The sequence below is a fragment of the Chenopodium quinoa genome, unplaced genomic scaffold (assembly GCF_001683475.1).
Source record: "Chenopodium quinoa cultivar QQ74 unplaced genomic scaffold, ASM168347v1, whole genome shotgun sequence".
NCBI lineage: Eukaryota > Viridiplantae > Streptophyta > Magnoliopsida > Caryophyllales > Amaranthaceae > Chenopodium > Chenopodium quinoa.
The window spans coordinates 280868-299539 of NW_018743197.1; the positions used below are offsets into that span (position 1 = coordinate 280868).

Genomic DNA, 18672 nt, shown 5'->3' on the forward strand with positions numbered 1-18672 from the left:
GTTCCAAACTCCCACTTCATCAATTCATTATTAACAAGTCTTAAATTTGCAACGTAATTACATTATGTTAATTACTTTGAGAGGTTATGAAATGAGGTTCTACTAGAGGCACTTTGGATTATTATTATTATTATTATTATTATTATTATTATTATTATTATTATTATTATTATTATTATTATTATTATTATTATTATTATTATTATTATTATTATTATTATTATTATTATTATTATTATTATTATTATTATTATTATTATTTCGGCTGGTCAAATTACTAAAAATCACTATCAAAACTAGTTGCCAATTTGGCAGTGTTCCAAATTTCCACTTCATCAATTCATTATTAACAAGTCTTAAATTTGCAACGTAATTACATTATGTTAATTACTTTGAGAGGTTATGAAATGAGGTTCTACTAGAGGCACTTTGGATTATTATTAGGAAAATTGTAAACTAATAATCCCACCTTTAGGTGGTCTTCCACAAACAATCCCACCTTTCTAAAATCCAGAAACAATCCCACCTATTCCCCCTATCTTCCATTAACGATCTTTCACCTGTTGAAACCGGTTAAAAAATTAGATTGCTTAGAACAACCGGTTTCTTCTAATTTAATTTCCAACCGTTAAAAAGCTTATACACCATTAATGCCTTCTCCCCTGTTCTTCTCTGAGAATTTTATAAATTGCCCCCCCCCATCAATTAATTTTTCATCTTTCTTCATCTTTCTTCATCTCATCTCTTCTCTTGTACTCAAAGCTTTCTTTTATTTTATTTTTCCAGTTCGCTATCAATGGCAACTCATAATTCAATTGTCTCCTCTTCAAGGTCGAGGTCAAAGCAAACCTCGTCTTCTCAAGTGGTTTGCTACCACAATGAAATTGCACCACTGAGGACAGTGCGCTACGATGGTCCAACAAAGGGGAAGCGGTTTTTTGGGTGCTCATACTGGCCTGTAAGTATTTGCACACCAAATTGTTGTTTTTTTTTAATTTGCTTTGTTATTGCTGTAATAGCCTAATTTGGGTGATTTGTAGGAGCAGAGGACTTGTGGCTTTTTCAAGTGGGCTGATGAGGTGGATGATGTTCGTGATCTGCATCATTTGGTTATGGAGAAGGAGACCAGAATTTGTGAGCTTGAGTATGAAATGGACATGATGAAGGATAAAGTGAAGAGGCTCAAGGCAAAGAAAGAGAAGTTGGTTGAAGAGGTGGAGGAAATGGGCATTGCAACGACTGAAACAATGTTTGAACTCAAGGAAAACAACACTGACAAAAGGCTAATGCTTACTCTGGTCTTCTATTGGGCATTTTTCACCCTTGTGCTGTTGATGAAATAGGGTGTGTTGATGATGGGGTGAAGGTAGTTTTTTGGGGTTGCTGTGAAGGTGTAGTATAAGTGGGTTGTGGGTTGGTTGGGACATCTGTATTTTGGGTAGTTTTTAGATGTGAAAGTGTTTGGTTTTTTTGCTTAATTTGGCATGCTAGGATGGTATTCAGTAGGCTAGGCTTGACTTAAAGAAGGAAGTAGGGCTTGACTGTAGTGTAGGTGCTGACCTTCACTGACTTTTGTAACCATGGCAATTTCAATGAATATATGACTTATGTTGCTTGGTTAAATTGTTGTTACTGAAATTCTTGCAATTTAATTGTTGTTGCAGCCACTGTTTTAAACACTTTAATACAGCATATATACTATGAAAAAATTGCACAAACAGAGAGCATATATAGCATAACATGAAATTCTTCAAAATACAAGACAAACTCTGTTCAAATGAAGATACATAAACATAGGTTTGAATTGCATAAACTTAGGAATGTCATTGATCTTAACTAACTAATACATCCTTATTACATGTTGTTCTAATTTGAGGAACCCTGACTGAAGTTGTAGGAGAAAGTAGTGGTGTATGCTGAAACATCTTGAGGTCCTGCACTTCCTGGTGGCTGCATTGAAAAAAAAAAAAAGGAGTTAGTTTTGTTTCCACATAAATAGGCTTTGTAATAAAATAGTCAATAAGTTACTGTCATACATTAGTGAATGTAGAGCCATCTGATGTCAAATAAACACCAAAGCCTTGGGGGACCTGATTTCTTCCTCTGCCTCTTCCACCCCTTGATCCTCTACCACCCCTTGTTCCTCTACCACCTCTGTTACCTCCTGTTGTTGTGGTAACACCTCTTCCCATACTGCCTGAAGCTTCCCCTCCCCTACCAGTTCTCCCACCCTTACTAGTTGGAGCATCCCTTCCCCTAGCTCTGCCAGTTCCCCTTCCAGCTGAGTTGCCTCCCCTGCTGATCACTCTACCTCCCCTTCCTATTCTTGAAGGTTCAGCTGTTGCTGTTAGATGAGTAGAAGAGCATGGGTGCATAGGCTGGGAAGTTGCAGCCTCTTTCCTTGGCCTACCCCTTGCTCTCTTTGCTGGAGGCTCATCTGGGGTTTGTGGGGCTTGTGGCAGAGTAGTTCCTCTGTTGGGGCACCTTCTCTTATTATGGCCCTTTTGTTGACACATAGAGCATGCCATTTCCATGCCATGTTTGGTCAACTTTCCTGGCTTTTTGGGGTCCTCAAATGGATCCTTTCTTCTATTCTTCCTTGGCCTTCCTGGTCCTACTTTGATGGGGGGTGGATCCATACTCAACTCTGATTGAGGCCAATGCCTTTCACCTTCAATTGGAGGGATTGAATTCCCATATGCTTTCAAGTACATCTCTTTCTTATAACACTCATCTACATAATCTTCTGCCTTCTTATGACAGAAAAAAATTGCAGCCACTACATGGCAACATGGGATCCCACACATGTCCCATTTTCTGCATGTGCAAGTTCTTTTTTCTAGGTCCACATACATAGTGTCCAAGATATGGCTCACTTGAAACACACTCTGTGAAGAAGGAATGACCTCACAATTAGCAGCTTCCTCTTTCTCTGATTCTAGCTTCTTCTGAATCCTTGGACATAAAACACTCTTCCATTTTTCCATTTCCTGCCTCTTAATCACCAACCTCCTCATTAAAGCTGCCCTTATATCCTCCAACATATAAAGCAAATGTTTTGCCCTAGCATTAATGATATACCCATTAAATGTCTCAGCCATGTTAGATGTGATGGCATCTGCCTTCACATCAGTTTTCAAAAATGCCCTGCAGAAGACATTTGGGTTGTAACTTTTGAAGCCTACAGCAGCTGCAGCATTAGTTGTCTCCAACTTATTAAGTGCATCTCTATAGTCAGCTTCACTATATGACTTTGCACAGCTCCAAAACATCAATTTCATTTCATCACCTCTGAAATTCTTGTGCCAATTTGAAAACAATATGTCTTGCACAATGTCTGTGCTCAGCTTGAGGGAGTGTCACACTAACCCCTCTTAGAATGGCCTAGTAAAGCAATATGTACTAATGAATTCAGCAAAAAAAAACCAACATAACCAAATATATGTATTAATGAATTCAGGAAAAAAAAACCAAAAACAGTTGAAGTTTATACCTGATGCTCATCTGACATAATCACAGTTCCAGAACCATCACCAAGCTGAAGGCTTTTGCTGAGGTTATTCAGAAACCACTCCCAGGAAGTATTATTTTCACCCTCCACCACTGCCCAAGCAATTGGGTACATCTGATCATTCCCATCTCTGCCTACAGCAGACATCAACTGTCCCCCTAGGAATGTCTTCAAAAAGCAAGCATCAACACATATAATTTTTCTGCAACCCTTCATCCAACCTTTTTGCAATCCCTCAAAACAGACATACAACCTTTGAAAAATCTGTGGTGGCTTATTCTTGTCCATGTATGTGACTAAGTCCAACTGTGTGTTTGAACTGGACCTTTTCAAGGCTTCAAGATACCTGCCAACCTTCCCATAATGCTCTCTCATGGAGCCATGAAGCTTTTTGTGAGCATGCCACTTTACCTTGTAAGAAAACTCTTTCCTAATGATAACCCTGTAAGCTCTCCTGACTGTTTCAATGATCTCTTTAGCTAGCCAATGAGGCCTAGCCTTAAACACATCAAGTAGTTGTTCTGCCAACCATGACCCTTTCAGCTGCATGTTTTTCTCCATAGTTCTGATGCAACTATGGTCTGACACTACTGTTTTAACTACAAAGGAACCTCTCCAGGAGTCCCAAGAGGCATACAACCTAAAAGGACACCCTTCACTGCACCTCACACCAATTCTTTGTTGCCTACTTTTATTTGCTGACACAATAGTTAGATTTCTACCTTGAAAAATTGCAAACTTAGCAACAGCTTGCTTGAAGTCCTCCCTAGTTGCAAATCTATCAACTTTCCACTGAAACTGAGTAAATTCAGTATCAAGCCCTACAAGCAGACCTCTCCTGCTCTTTCTTTCCCCAATTGTCTCCTCTTCATCACTTCCCCTAGGTGTGTGAATTTCTTCATCAGATTCTTCATATTCAGAGTTGTAACCAGCCTGTTTTCCACCCTCCCCATCTTTTTTACTAGTCTCCCCAACCTGTATACTACTCTCACCCCCTTTGTTCCCCTCCTGTTGTGCAGCTAAATTACCCTTAGCAGCTTGAACTTGTAGTGATTGTGCTAATTCTACTACACTACAATTGAAACCTTTCACTCTTTCCCTTGCCTCCCTTTGCTCATCATCACTACTATCAGCATCAAAATCCTCTGGCTCCTTCAACTCTTCAATGTCACTAACATCATCATCTTCCCCATCTAAATCAAAGTTAGCTTGATAAATCTCATAATCACCTAGCCAATCCTCTTCCTCATACTCATTTCTGAGATTAACCTCATCCTCTTTTTGAAACAAATACTCATCTGCATCAGACTCACCCTCCAAATCATCTTCTAACACATAATCTCTATCATCATCATCTTCATCACTTCCTAAACCATACAGTAACTCATCTATGGCAATGGGGCTATTAGGTCTGTCTTCCTCCCAATCATAGTCCCCTGGCACTTCACATCTAATGAATTCAGAATGAGGCTCTAATGTGTTTTCTGTTTGAGTTGGGGTTGCTGTTGTTTGACTAGGGTTTTTTGGTAATGAAATGGAGGTACTAGATCTAGGAAATGGTTGAAGTTGTTTGTTTGTTGTTAGAGTGGGGACCACTTCTACTGCTTTGCCTTTAGACTTTTCCAACACATGCAGCTTCTCTGAAACTGCACTAGATGCCTAACTCAAAATGCCAGCTCTCTTAGGTATCAATTTCTTGGGCCTATTGGGCTCATGTTCTGTGGCAACAATGGCTGAAGTGGGCTGGGTTGTGGTATTGGATCCAGTCTGGGATTGTTTAACAAATTCAGGCTGAACATCATCAACAACTACATACAAGTCTACTGTTCTGTTCTCCACCATTACCCTACCCAATTCTCTGAATTCATCATCAGTAAATGCAGACTTTAACCCACCCCTTAAGTCAAGTGCAGGATTTAAGTAATAAGGTTTGAAATTTCCAGAATAATTACCACATTTAGCAACTAACTCCTTCATATAAAACCAACACAACTCATCAACATCAACATCAAAAGTTCTGAACTTCCCTCCCAAATAAACCTAGTAACCATTACTGTCAAATTTAAACTTCCCACCATGATATGTTTTCAAACATGCAAGACCCATTACAATACGCAAACAGTCTCAATAACTACTTAAATTACTCTTCACTATGTTAATCGAAGCTATCTTCGTTTAATTGCTTTAATTCGCAAATTTAAGAAAGCTAGGGTTTGTCGAAAATTTACCTCTAATTAGCCCACCTTGAATTGCTGTGCTAAGGACCTTAATTTCCTTCAATCAATGAACAATTGCAGTCCTTTCGATGAAGATAAGTTTCTGAAAGTTAATTTTTTTGTTTAATTGTTACTTTGTTTCATAAAAATGGCGAAACTTATGTTTTTTTTGGGGGAAAACCGTTGGAGAAGAAAGACTTTAGGGAGGGAAATAGAATAGGTTCACCGGTTTAAGGGGTAACCTGTAAAAAGGATCGTTAATGGAAGATAGGGGGAACAGGTGGGATTGTTTCTGGATTTTAGAAAGGTGGGATTGTTTGTGGAAGACCACCTAAAGGTGGGATTATTAGTTTACAATTTTCCTTATTATTATTATTGTTATTATTATTATTATTATTATTATTATTATTATTATTATTATTATTATTATTATTATTATAAATATTTATTGATGAATATTATTATTATTTATTATCAGATTATTATTATTATTATTTATTGATTATTATTATTAGTATTAGTATTTCGATTATTATTTTATACTAAAAAAGCTCAAAATTTTTGAACGAAAGAGAGATGCATTGAGCCTCAAAATATTGCTACTACTGCATATGTGTTGTCTTATCACCATTATATACTTGCTCAGTTGAACAAAATAGCTGTCAGTAGTCCTCGTAAAAGAAAATAAATCTTGCACTCTGAAGTACTACTTTACTGCTCTTCGGATTTCCTCAGATTTTGTCACATGGGTGCCCTTTCTTATTCCCTCCATCTCATTTAATCCTAATTCCCCTGTACTTTCATTTCCCTTTTGATCTTCAATTCAGACTTTTTACCTTCTTCCATCAGCTAGCATAAAAAGCTCCATACTACATCTCTTCCTTCCCCTCTTTAAATTTCATACTTAATCGTTCATATCTTCCATTAATTTCTTGTTAAAAAGAGAAAAAAAAAAATTACCATGAATTCTGCAACAAATGAAGCGAATTATGTACTCGGTGCTTGGGGTAGGTACTTGCTCGACCACCCTGCCCACCCAGTGATGTACTTCAAGTCCTTCTTAACCACAAATACCCCCGAAATTGACTTCAACTCCACACCGTACTTTGAAAATCACCAACAATATGCGGATGGTGTCTGTATTGACCCTATGTTCCTCCGAGATCAGCTTTCGAACTCTATCGACCTTTTCACCACCACCTACATTCCAAAGAGCTTGATGGAAGTGGGTGATTGAAAAGTCCGACCTACTTATTACCCAGATCTGTCAGATTTGCAAGGTTATCTCCACAAGGGGGTTGGGCCTTTCGCAAAGTGGCTGTGTGAAAACTCATTCACTTCTGATAGTGAGTTCATCCCTAAGGATATAATTCCTATCTTTGATTTGAAGCCTTTAATTGAGCCCAAGCAACTCCCCATCTACAAGCTCCCTTTAGTACAAAGGCATATCTTCATAGGTGCATCTACTGCAGCTATTCATGTTATGGAAACACACAACATCCTGAAGACATTTCATGTGGATGTGCACTGCTGTATTACAGAGAAGAGGAAGGTGAAGTATTCTCGTGTTTCTTTTCATGGCTCTGAGGCGGATGTTGAATCAACCCCACGTTACTTATCTTCTGGTTCCTATGTCATCATTTGGAATGCTAGGAATGTTCACAGACCGTCGTTTGTTGAGACATTCTATGAGCTATTCTCTTTTTACGCTCCTGTTCTCGTGGTGGTCACTGAAGCTCGGTATGACCAATCCACACTGGAATACCTCAAGTTCCAGCTTCGGGGTGTCTACGACGTTGATGGGTTTGGTGGTCAGAATGGATATAGTGATGTGCTACTCATTTGGGATCTGAAGGAAATGTTCCCATGGGTGACTGAGAGAGGGAATTCATACTTTGGCCATCAGCTTGGTGTCGAGATGGAGGTAATTAGTCCCCATTGGACAAAGCGTTCCAAACGTAACTACAAATTTAATTAAAAATCTTATTAATAAAAAAATGTCATGCATGAAAAAATTAACAAAACGCTCAAAAAGTATGCAGATATATTCTAAATATTATCTAAAGACAAGTAATTTAAATTATATTTGTTTAATCAAAATTAGTAGTTGTGTTACTTAATCTCTATTTAAGTTTTATTGTTAAAAATGTTAATGTGGTGGAACATATGGGCACTATGTTGTTGTGGAATTGTACTAACTAACCCATTGAGATGTAATTGTTATGGTAATGTAGCCATTAACAAAGGGAGGAAGGACAGTGAGCCCGCCATCACCATATTCGCCGTCTACTGGAGGTGACCCCGATGATGATCCATCTGTTCATGATTGGAATGATCACCTTACACCGTCGCCTAAAGTAACGTCTTCTTCGAGTAGTGGTGACTACGGCGGAAAGGGACATGATGACACCACCGTGACTGACTGGAACGACCACCTGATGCCTTGAATATTTGTGGAGGCGTATATTTTGGTTCATCTCTTAATTAATCGGCTAATATGTAGTGTTGTAATATTTTAAAGTTCTCTGTTTCAATTGTTCAGACTTTGGTTACTTAAGTTCGTATTAGTATATGTAACTTAGCACTTGCTGTGGAATTTGCCTCGGTGGTTATTTTATGGTATTGCAATGGTGCTTTATGTTTAAGATATTGTCGTATTGATTTGTTTTTTTATTTGTTACTTGCTCGATGAAAAGGGCAACATATATAGTAAAGCCAGTGGGAAATTTAATTTACAATCCCATAACATAAATGGTAAAATGGAATACAGTAATTAGTTGACACTACTAATAAATATTCAACAACAGAGAGTCTAGAATTTCTAAGAGATTGACACCAAGTTTGTCACTAAATCACTTAAATTTTAACAACATTTCTATTACCCAAACCACAACAATTAGCCTGATAAGCTTGAATGCAAACCGCTCCAAGTTGTCTATCCTTTGACAGAGTACACCCACCGCACCGTTGTTTTGGTTGCCGATGAAATCGACCTCATTTGCCCTGTGCCAAAAATTGCATGAGCGACACTTGTAGTATGGCCGGTGTGGGTTGGCTGCGGACATCAAAATTCGAAAACTCCGCGAGAGATTGTCCTCCGCAATTGCAATTTTTAGCAGCAATCCATAACACATTTGAGCTTGGGTTTGAAAAAAACCGAGTTGTGGGAGAAGTTGATGAAGTTGAGTTTGAAGACATGTGAGTGGGTTGGGTTGTAAGATGGTGTTGGGTGATGTTTTATGAGACCAAGATCGACTTGTGCCCTTTTATAGAACTCATAAGGCAGGTAAATAATTTAGTAATTCCCGCCAAAATGAATCAAAGCTGTACCATGCCGTTGGACCAACTTTTTTTTGGTACAGCAATACAAATTTACTATCTAGTATAACTATTTTAAATCTGAATGATATTAACTTTGAGGGGTAAGACAACAGTAGTTAGTACTAAATTTACTAACTCAGTGTACCTTTGTATATCTACAATGTATTTATAATTTAGTTGCATTAGGCAACTATGTCATGTAATTGAACAACATAAGGTATTCATTAAAGCTACAAGGTAAACAACACAGTACTACCCTTGTTCATTTCAGCTGCACAACTGATGCTTTCAGTTGTACTAATAAAAAACACAGTGATATTATGTATTTGAATAATCAACATGGAAGAATAAATGGCTCCTTAATGAATAGCAAGAATTGACCAATATGACTTCATAAGTGTCATGCAACATGTAATTTTTTCCCCTAAATAAAACAAATATTAATTACGAGTGGCCAAAACACCAATTGTAACTCACCACTTAACATGTATAACACAATATAATAACAATCAATACAGTCCTTAGTACATTAGAACATAAAGTAGGTGTACGTATTTTGTGCAATGTGGATAATATCAAGATGTAGGTTTAAAATTGAGATTGAAATTAATGTGGAAATGACTTGCATATGTATTCCCCCCATGGTACACTACTATAATAATAAAAACAATGTCTTTTCTTAGGATATACAATGTTATGAAACTTTATATATGTTAGTTAAACCCTAGAAATATCAAATTGAACCCTACACATTATCAGTTATACTTTTTATAATTATAGTGAGTGCATTATATGTAGGTCTCACTTATATATTTTTATGTCCCAGTGAAATTAAATGTTTTCAGCTAAACATCCATAAACAAAGTTCTTTGTTTTTTGTAGTCGAACCCTACGACCCCTTAATCCAACCCTTGTACTACACAGTGAGATATAAAATTCATGAACGTAGTGCAGGAAGGATATCATTCAATAAAACTATTTATAGAAAGAGTTCATGCATTGTGGACTCCTTCCACTTAGTACATTTTTAATATATATATATTTTTTTTTGACAAACGGGTCTTACACTATGTAATTCATAGTTCATATGGAATGAATTTCATTAATTGAACTTCACCAATGACTTAATTACTTTCATTTACTAATCACGTTATAGCATCTTATCCAATGACTTATAACTACAACGGTTTTACAGGTATTTATCTTTTTTTTGTCCCACTGACGGACCTTACACTATGTAGTTCATAAGGAATGAATTTCATTAATTGAACTTCACCAATGAAGTTAATTACTTTCAGTCACTAATCACGTTATAGCATCCTATCCCATGACTTATAACTACATTGGTTATACAGGTATTTCTCGACATGTGTGTAGGAATAATCATGTATCCAACAAAGTAAAAATAATTAACTTAGTTATCCCGATCTACACTTCAAGCTCAACTGAGGAATGTTTGAATGTACAAGGTTTTGGGCTACGACGACATGTAATAAGTACAATTCAATATTAAACAAACCCTTAGTCACTTAAACCGTAAAAATTTGTGTTACCCTTATAACCTCCTTAAATAAAGGATACTTGCTCAGTTAAACTCTTACAACCTTCAATGTTAATTGTCTAAGTCTCAGTAATTATTATTTCATGTCATTCAGCTCCCTATAATTCGATGTCAGTATTATTAACTGATTAGTAAATGACATTTCATTGCACTTACCTAATGTGTCACTGTTGTGTGATATAATCAAACTGGATGCTTAGATGTATAACTACCCCATACTATTTTGTTTCCAACACGACAACATATATAGACATCTACGATAGAAAAACATATTTAAAGAAATAAACTACAACACAAATAATACTTGAAATTAAAGGGGATTTTCTTAATCAAGAGAAGTACCAATATCAAGACCAGTGTAATGATCTTTACAAAAAATAGGACAGGTAACCTATTGAATAATAATAGGACGGTTACCCTCTTCTGAAAATATGTTCTATACAAAAAATTTCCCATGCAACTTCTTTACAAAAATTAGCCTGTCCTAAGAGTTAAAAGTCTGCAATTATGTTGTTATATCATCGGTTACGCTTCCAAAAAGGGTGAACAACAAATATTTAGTTCACCATTAAATCCGCTAAAGGTTCCTGATACAAAAAAGGGTCCTTTGTTGGAGGACTAATGCTGGCCAATATTAGTCTGTAACAAGGGACGAGGTTGACTACTACCTTCTTGGTTACAACCATGGGTGGACAGTGGGGGTTTCGGAGCAATAGGTCTGAACATAGGCCGCCCACCAGCTAGGGAACATGATATGGAACGAGGAGTATGAGGGGAATGGGGAAAGCCTGCCATGAAACCATACGGATAAATTGGCCTGTAATGTTGATAGTGATAAGGAACAAAACCAGCTTCATACATTGCCTTAAGATCACTCTCAGAGCCTGGATAATGAGCTGCACCACTGTGCCCTCCAGAAACACCAGTGAAGTACCCAATAGAACCGTCACCATCAACCATCTGTATCCCACCAAAAGATTGGGGGCTAAAGGGGAAGACATAACCCTGCCAGACAAAGTACATATACTTATGCAATACATTTGAAAATAAATAACTAAAAGCAAAAAATAGTCGATGAAATGGGATAATGATTACCCGGTTGGTGGAGGGAGTGCTACATTGCTGCTGTTGAACTTGCTTTTGGTTAGTAGTCTTTCGAGTAGTTTTACCCTTCTTTGTTTTCTCAAAACATGACGGGAATCTCACATCTGTTGTGCGGTAAGGCGGCTTTTTGGGAATAGGAGGATCTTTGGGAATCTCAGAACAACTTCCTTGCCTTTGTGTTGATGGTGTAACAAGAGTCCCCTTTTCCAAGGAACCATTCATCTGACCATTTTTGTTAATCATGTCAACCATCTCACCAACTTGAACCTCAAGTAGCTGAAGCGTATCAAGAATGAGTTTTGTTGTTTCTTTAGTGATGGAGGACTTAGAGCAAACAGAACCAAACATCACCATCATCTTGTCAAACCTACAAACCTCCTCCGTCTTGCTAGGAACGTGATAACCAACCTTCACACGGGTATACGGCCTTATCACATCTTTCCTCCAACGCTTCAAGATGAACTTCTCGGGAATATCCATTTGATCATGCAACTCGTACACAAAAATTATGTGACGACATATAATTCCGTGACATTCAAAGTACTTACATTCACACCAAGCTTCCTTACTTCCACTATCAAAAGTAACCACGTACCTCCGCTAACGCTTGGACGGTATCTCTTTCCTAGAGTTTTGGGGCTTGTACCAAACTCTATCCTCAATAACATGCTCAATAACATGATCAGAAACCTGTCTCCTCTCAATGACACTGACATACATCATACGAGTGCATTCACGTTGAACTTCTTTGAATTTAGCATCCGTGTAAATCTTCTGGAAGATAAGCTCAGCAGGGAAATCAGTGCAGGTCTTCCTCACATGTCTAGCATTGTTGTCATCGGTCTTCTTTTCTGTTTTTTCTCTTACTGAGAGCGCTTCTTCATACCTCTCGACAAATTCATGTAACAACGTGTCTGCTCAAATACCCATAAAAAAAGCTATGAATACTTTCGACCCTCTGAGTCATTTTCATCCCTGCCCAGAACAAATGTTTCACAAAAGCTAGAACCCACATAGCCCTATCTTCAAACAAGCCTAACATGGTACCCAGATAACCACTTAGAATTAAACAATGAGAAGGATCATCCAAAGTAAATTACAAAATAACGTACATTACTACTTATATCACAAGAAGAAAAACAGTACGATAAACCAAAAAATTATGACCAGCAAAAAATACAACACATCAGCCAAATTCATTACCCAGAATGAAGAATAAGTTCCCACAAAACAAAAAACAAGCTAAATACACCATCTACTAATCATCATCAACAACAAAAGGAGAACATGATATGTTAAACTTCTGAATAACCGTACCTGCCAGCCACTCATCATCATCAACTTCATACTTCTTAACAACCTATGGCCATCGTTGTTCAAATTCCTTACAGTCAAGGCCGTCATATACCGCTTGGTGCAGTCCCATTTTCAACTCAGGGTAGAAAACACGCTTGCCTATCTTCTGACCGAACTTGTTGAGAATGTGCCAAATACACCATCTATGCGTCGTACCCTTCATAACCGCCTTCAAAGCCTTCCTCATTGCCTGATCTTGGTCAGTTAGAATCCCAATTGGAGCTTTGTCACCCATACATCTAAGCCAACTTGAAAATACCCATTCAAAAGTCTTGGTTGTCTCCCAACTAACAAGAGCACAACCAAGTAGAATGGTCTCCCCATGGTGGTTGACACCAACAAAGTTACAGAAAGGAAGCTTATATTCATTAGTCAAGTAGGTAGAATCAAACACAACAACGTCACCAAATTCCTCATACGCCGCCCTACTTCTTGCATCAACTCGTAGAACATCTTTCAACTTACCTTCTTCATCAACTCGATATGTATGAAAGAATTTGTCATTGTCCTCCACCATCCGCTTAAAGTAGTCAAACATAACTTTAGCATCTCCCTGCTCAAACACAAGTTTCTTCTGCTTTGCAACTTCATCATGTAAATCCTTCTGCTCAAACGACATATCCTCCAACCCATTCCTCTGCATTGCCATATTCCTGTATATATTTGCCACAGGTACCCCAGCCTTCCGTTCAACAAACAGCTGCCGCACAAGATGAGGGTCATCCACCAAAAATTTCTTCCGGAACTTACTAATATTTTTTTATTTCCCAGGAGTGGGATTATGCCCAACATGTGTCAGATGAACTTTATCAATAACCCATTTGCCTGACTTATTCACCTTAGCATATAAGAAAACAGTGCAATCACATTTCTTCGACTTGCGTTTAGGACACATGTCTTCATCCCCATCACTGATTTGAGCATCAGAAACCAACCTTGGTTCAGGCTTTTTCCTCTTTCTTACGGGCCTACCAAAGCATTCACAAGTCCACCTACAATTATGCTTATCTCCTTTTCCAGACTTAGCCCCACTAGCCCTTACAACCCCAAAGCCCTGTTGCTGGCCATAACTACGAAAGTATTCATCGACCTCTAGCATTGAACCAAACAACATTCCTACAGCAGGAGGCGGGAGAGGAACATCCAACTCCAATTTCATCGTCTCTTCAATCTCAACACTAAGTAAGACATTGCTCTTACCTTTCTTTGGAGTCCTAAAAGACTCCTCCCCAACAACAACCTAAAGCACACAATTCACACTACAATCAACAATCTTAGCCAATTTTACCAATTTAAAACATCTATTTACCAATATTCTATTCGAACATAATAAACAACAATTCCCACACAAATCAATAACCTTGATATATACTACATTGTCCAATATGAAACTTCATTACAAATTAAAAAAACACCAACAATACAATTATATAACAATCATACCATGAATCATCTTTAAGAAAAAATTAAAAAAAAACACTCTTCAACAACAAAATCCAATGAGAATCATACTACGACAAACTGAAAAACAAAAATAAATCAAAAACTAATTCCACCAAAATTAATAGCAGCCCAGCTTAAATAAATAACATACCCACATATTTTAACACACTATTTACATAATTTAAATCAAGTAAAAGGAAAATTTACAACTTAACACCTTAATTATCCTACGAATTTAAAATACCCTAATTTCAAACAAATTCCTCAACTAACTTACCTGATTTAACAAAGCCTCCAACGCTGCAGCGCAAGAATCACCGACTTCATCTTCAACTACTCCGGTGCGATGGACGACATCATCTACGCTAACCCCATCCTCACCACCATGGTACTTTTCAAGGTCCTCAGTTGTTTCCAGATACTCCATCTACCTCTTCCAATTCATCCAAATTGACGAAGTACTTCAGCTGAAATTATGGTAGGTTCCCCAAAATTGAGGAGCCCTGCCTTGTCGCGAATTTATTAGAGATCAAGAGTAAGTTTCTGGTGGGGATTAATGGAAGATTCTGGTGGGGAATACTCGTGCTCAAGAAGTCAGACAAAAAGATGATGGGGTTTACTTGCAATATTTTTTTATTCCACTTAGTGTCCCCACACCGTTACAAATTTTACTATACAATTATATTTTCCTTCCAAATTGCATACCCGTTACAACAATTGTTGCCTTTTATTTACAACTATGCCATGTTATGTATTTGTATATACATAACTAACCTCCTTTAGTACTTCTTGCTCTTGCGGGACCCAGCTGTGAAACAAATACATATTCGCACGGTTCTATATACCATTACAACAAATTTTCCGTTTTCAATTTCCCTTCCCCATACTTTCCCTTTCCAACTAAAGTTCTCCATTAATTTTCTTCGACGAGTTCGTAGTTCTTCGACTAGCGGTGCGATATGGGTTGTTAACTTGGTGGGTTGAGGTCGGATTCCGGTAGATTTGACCCGGCATTGTCAATTGGCGGCAATAGCGGCCATTTTGCTGAGTAAAACTTGTTGGTATAATTGAAAGAATTTGATTAATTAACTTGCTTGTATAATTTAATTAGCTAAATTTGAGTAATTGTATAATTGAATTAGCTAAACTTGGCTCTATAGATACTGATTTACTGATTCATTATTATCATTATTGATTTTGACATAATTTGGTCTATGTTGTTGGGATTTTGGATATTGAATTGATTTATATTTATTATTTAGGGATTGACGAATGTGATGTAAAGTTGATGTGAATGTGAAATGTGTTGTTCATGGTTGTCTATTGTGCTTATAATATGACAATATTCAATATGATAAATGTAATATGCATGTAATATTCATTGTCATGCTTTGTTTGATCTTATTAGAACAATCCTTTTGGTGCTTGTTGTTGATTTGTGAATGAATCATTTTGGTAATTGTCCCTAATCTATAACCTTCTAAAAAGAGAAAACATGGTTTGCTTCAAAAGGGCAGTTGCACAATATATTGTTTCCCATAAATTCCATCCATATCCCTTATTTATTTATTTATTTATTTATTTATTTATTGTTTTTAAATTTTTAAATTTTTACAAAGTTTGCTAGAGTTCAACCGTTCACATGCGTTGCAGCGTTGGCAAAGTTTGTTTTGTTTACTTTTTTGGGGCTCTTGTATTTTTATTTTTTTATACTTTATCCTTTTTGCAATTTTTTTTTATATAATGCTTTTGTATTTTAGCAAGGCTAGCAAGGATTCCCTATTAACCCATCACGTGGCAATTATTTTATTTTTTTTGGGGGGGGGGGGTTGGGTTTATTTATGGTTTTGCTTTTTTCTAGCAACAGTAAGTGTGTGTGTTATTCCATCAATTGTCATGTGTCAGTGATTTTTTGTTTTTTTTTTCTTTTTATTTTTTGTTTTATTTATGGTCTTTGCTCTTTGGTGGCAATGTTGTGTCTCATTCTTCCGGCTTTTGTTCCACACGTGGCATCACCCCCTCTTTTTTTTTTAGGTGAGTGATAATTCTCAGTTATAAAATTTATATGCAGTTATAGGAGCAGTCAAATCTGAATTGATAAGTATCTGTATTGTTAAGATATGTACAGATGTTGTAGAGTATCAATCTTTTGCCATGCATTCTTTGTTGATGATAATGATTGAATTACTGTTCATGTTTTGGATTTTTTTTTACTGTCTATATAAGTAAATCTTCGATGCAAAGATCATATATCACTCCATCTTCGTCCTAAAAATATTGATATATCAAATTAATTTCTTTCCGTTCCGGTGATTATACTAATCAGAATCGGCACATAATAAGGTATTATTAACAGATTATTGTACGATTGTAGCATTCGTAATTATTATAACAATTTATTATTTATTTTTTTTAGATGTTTTAAAGTTTAAATTTACAGTGGTTATACTAATTAACTTAGCTTTAACATGAAAGATATACCTAAAACCTCGTGTGTTCTAACACATGAAAGGGTAACAATGTGGTAGTAGGGTTTTTATCTTAAAGGTCCTACATACCCTACCTTAGCCTACATATATTGACCAAATTTTGATTAGGGAGTGTATGAATATTAATTAATTAATCTTTTAAACAGTGATCCCAAAGTAATTATTAAGTCAATCATTGTTTTCCATTTAGCAATTTTAGTGGTCAACTGGAGCTGATATTTTTACCTACGGTCGCTCCACCGATTTATATCATATGAATTACGGAGATTTGATTTTTGAAGTTACTCATTACTATGCTTGTTCATGCATGTGTAGGACTTTTTTTATGTTACGAAAATTTTATTTGATTGGAGAGTTTATGATTAGAGATAGTACTGTGTTTTTAATTAAACAATAGAAATTATGTTTTGTTTTTTCCCTCTGAGAATTCATTTTTTCATTGGCAAAGTATTTTAATTCCTACAATTTATTGTTTTATTTATGTAGGAGAGGTTCTTGTGTACCAAAGGCTATTACTACAAAATATTCTGGAGATCCATTTGTTGTAGATAAGTTTTTAACTTTATTATAGTAATAATTTACATACAAAAGATATTCGTTACCTATAAACATGTTCATATATTTTAAGAGTTGTTTATTGTTTATTAGTACTAATATATAATATATATTTATAGTTTTGGGTTGTATTTTAGAGATGGAAAAACAAGTAAAATGAGTAGTAACGAAAAAGTAGGACAGACTAATTAAACAAGCTTTGTCACTAACTAAAATAATAACCCATATCATTTTGTAAACTTTCCTGGAGTATTTTAACATGTTGAAAAAAAATACATGAATCCATCTACAAATAATTATTAACTTGTGAAGACCATTACTACAATAATTAGTCCCTGTAGCAATAACGACTTGGAAATTGAGTTTAAAAAACACTGACTTAATAAGACCATAATTTGGAACAGTTAAGTAATTGATAAATCAACTTAGCTACATTTAATAGTACTTGATCTAATTGGAAGAGCACAAACATATAACAATTATTGTTTTTTTTTTTTTTTTTTTTTTTGGAATAAAAACATACAACCTATTCATTTCATGCAATTCAAAGTCTTAACTGTTGATACACTAAATTATACAGCGTAACACAAAAAGAGCTCATTTTATATCATTTTGCAAATAGTATCAATAATCTGAAACTATTTTTAGCCAAATTTTCTAAATTAAAATCGAGACAGCATTAAAAATTAATTTTTTTTTAAAAAAAACAAATAAAACATACCACCGAAACTCTTGCCGCAACAAAGTATAGATCCTAATGTCATGTCCCTCTTTCTCTCCTCTAAAAAATTTACGGTTTTTTTAAAAAAATTTTAAATTCCCGATTGAAAGAATGAATTTTTTTCACAAAAAAATGAAGAAACCCAGAAAAGTAATTGAAATCCATTTCACACTACACCAAAAAATAAATTTTGATTATATAACGTAGGATAACCAAATAAGGAACCATCAGTAGCAACAACAATAATACAAGCAATGACAACATAAAATATCACCTTTCTTTTGTAATCTTTTGCTTTCTCCTTCGCCACTACCACCGCCCCCATCGATACTGCTGCCATTACCGCTCACCTCTTGCTAAAATGAATGAATTCGAACTATAATATTTTTTATATG

At 36.0% G+C, this 18672-nt stretch overlaps 1 protein-coding gene across 1 annotated transcript; it reads right to left on the reverse strand.

Annotated features, from left to right (window-relative positions):
* Window positions 1-12313: 12313 nt before the first annotated feature.
* On the reverse strand, window positions 12314-13718 carry LOC110733224 (protein FAR-RED IMPAIRED RESPONSE 1-like). The gene is made up of 2 exons (XM_021913241.1): window positions 13103-13718; window positions 12314-12627 (listed from the first exon to the last, which is right to left on the reverse strand). Exons 1-2 carry the CDS (start codon window positions 13716-13718, stop codon window positions 12314-12316), a joined length of 930 nt encoding a protein of 309 aa, XP_021768933.1.
* Between the last annotated feature and the right edge of the window lie 4954 nt (window positions 13719-18672).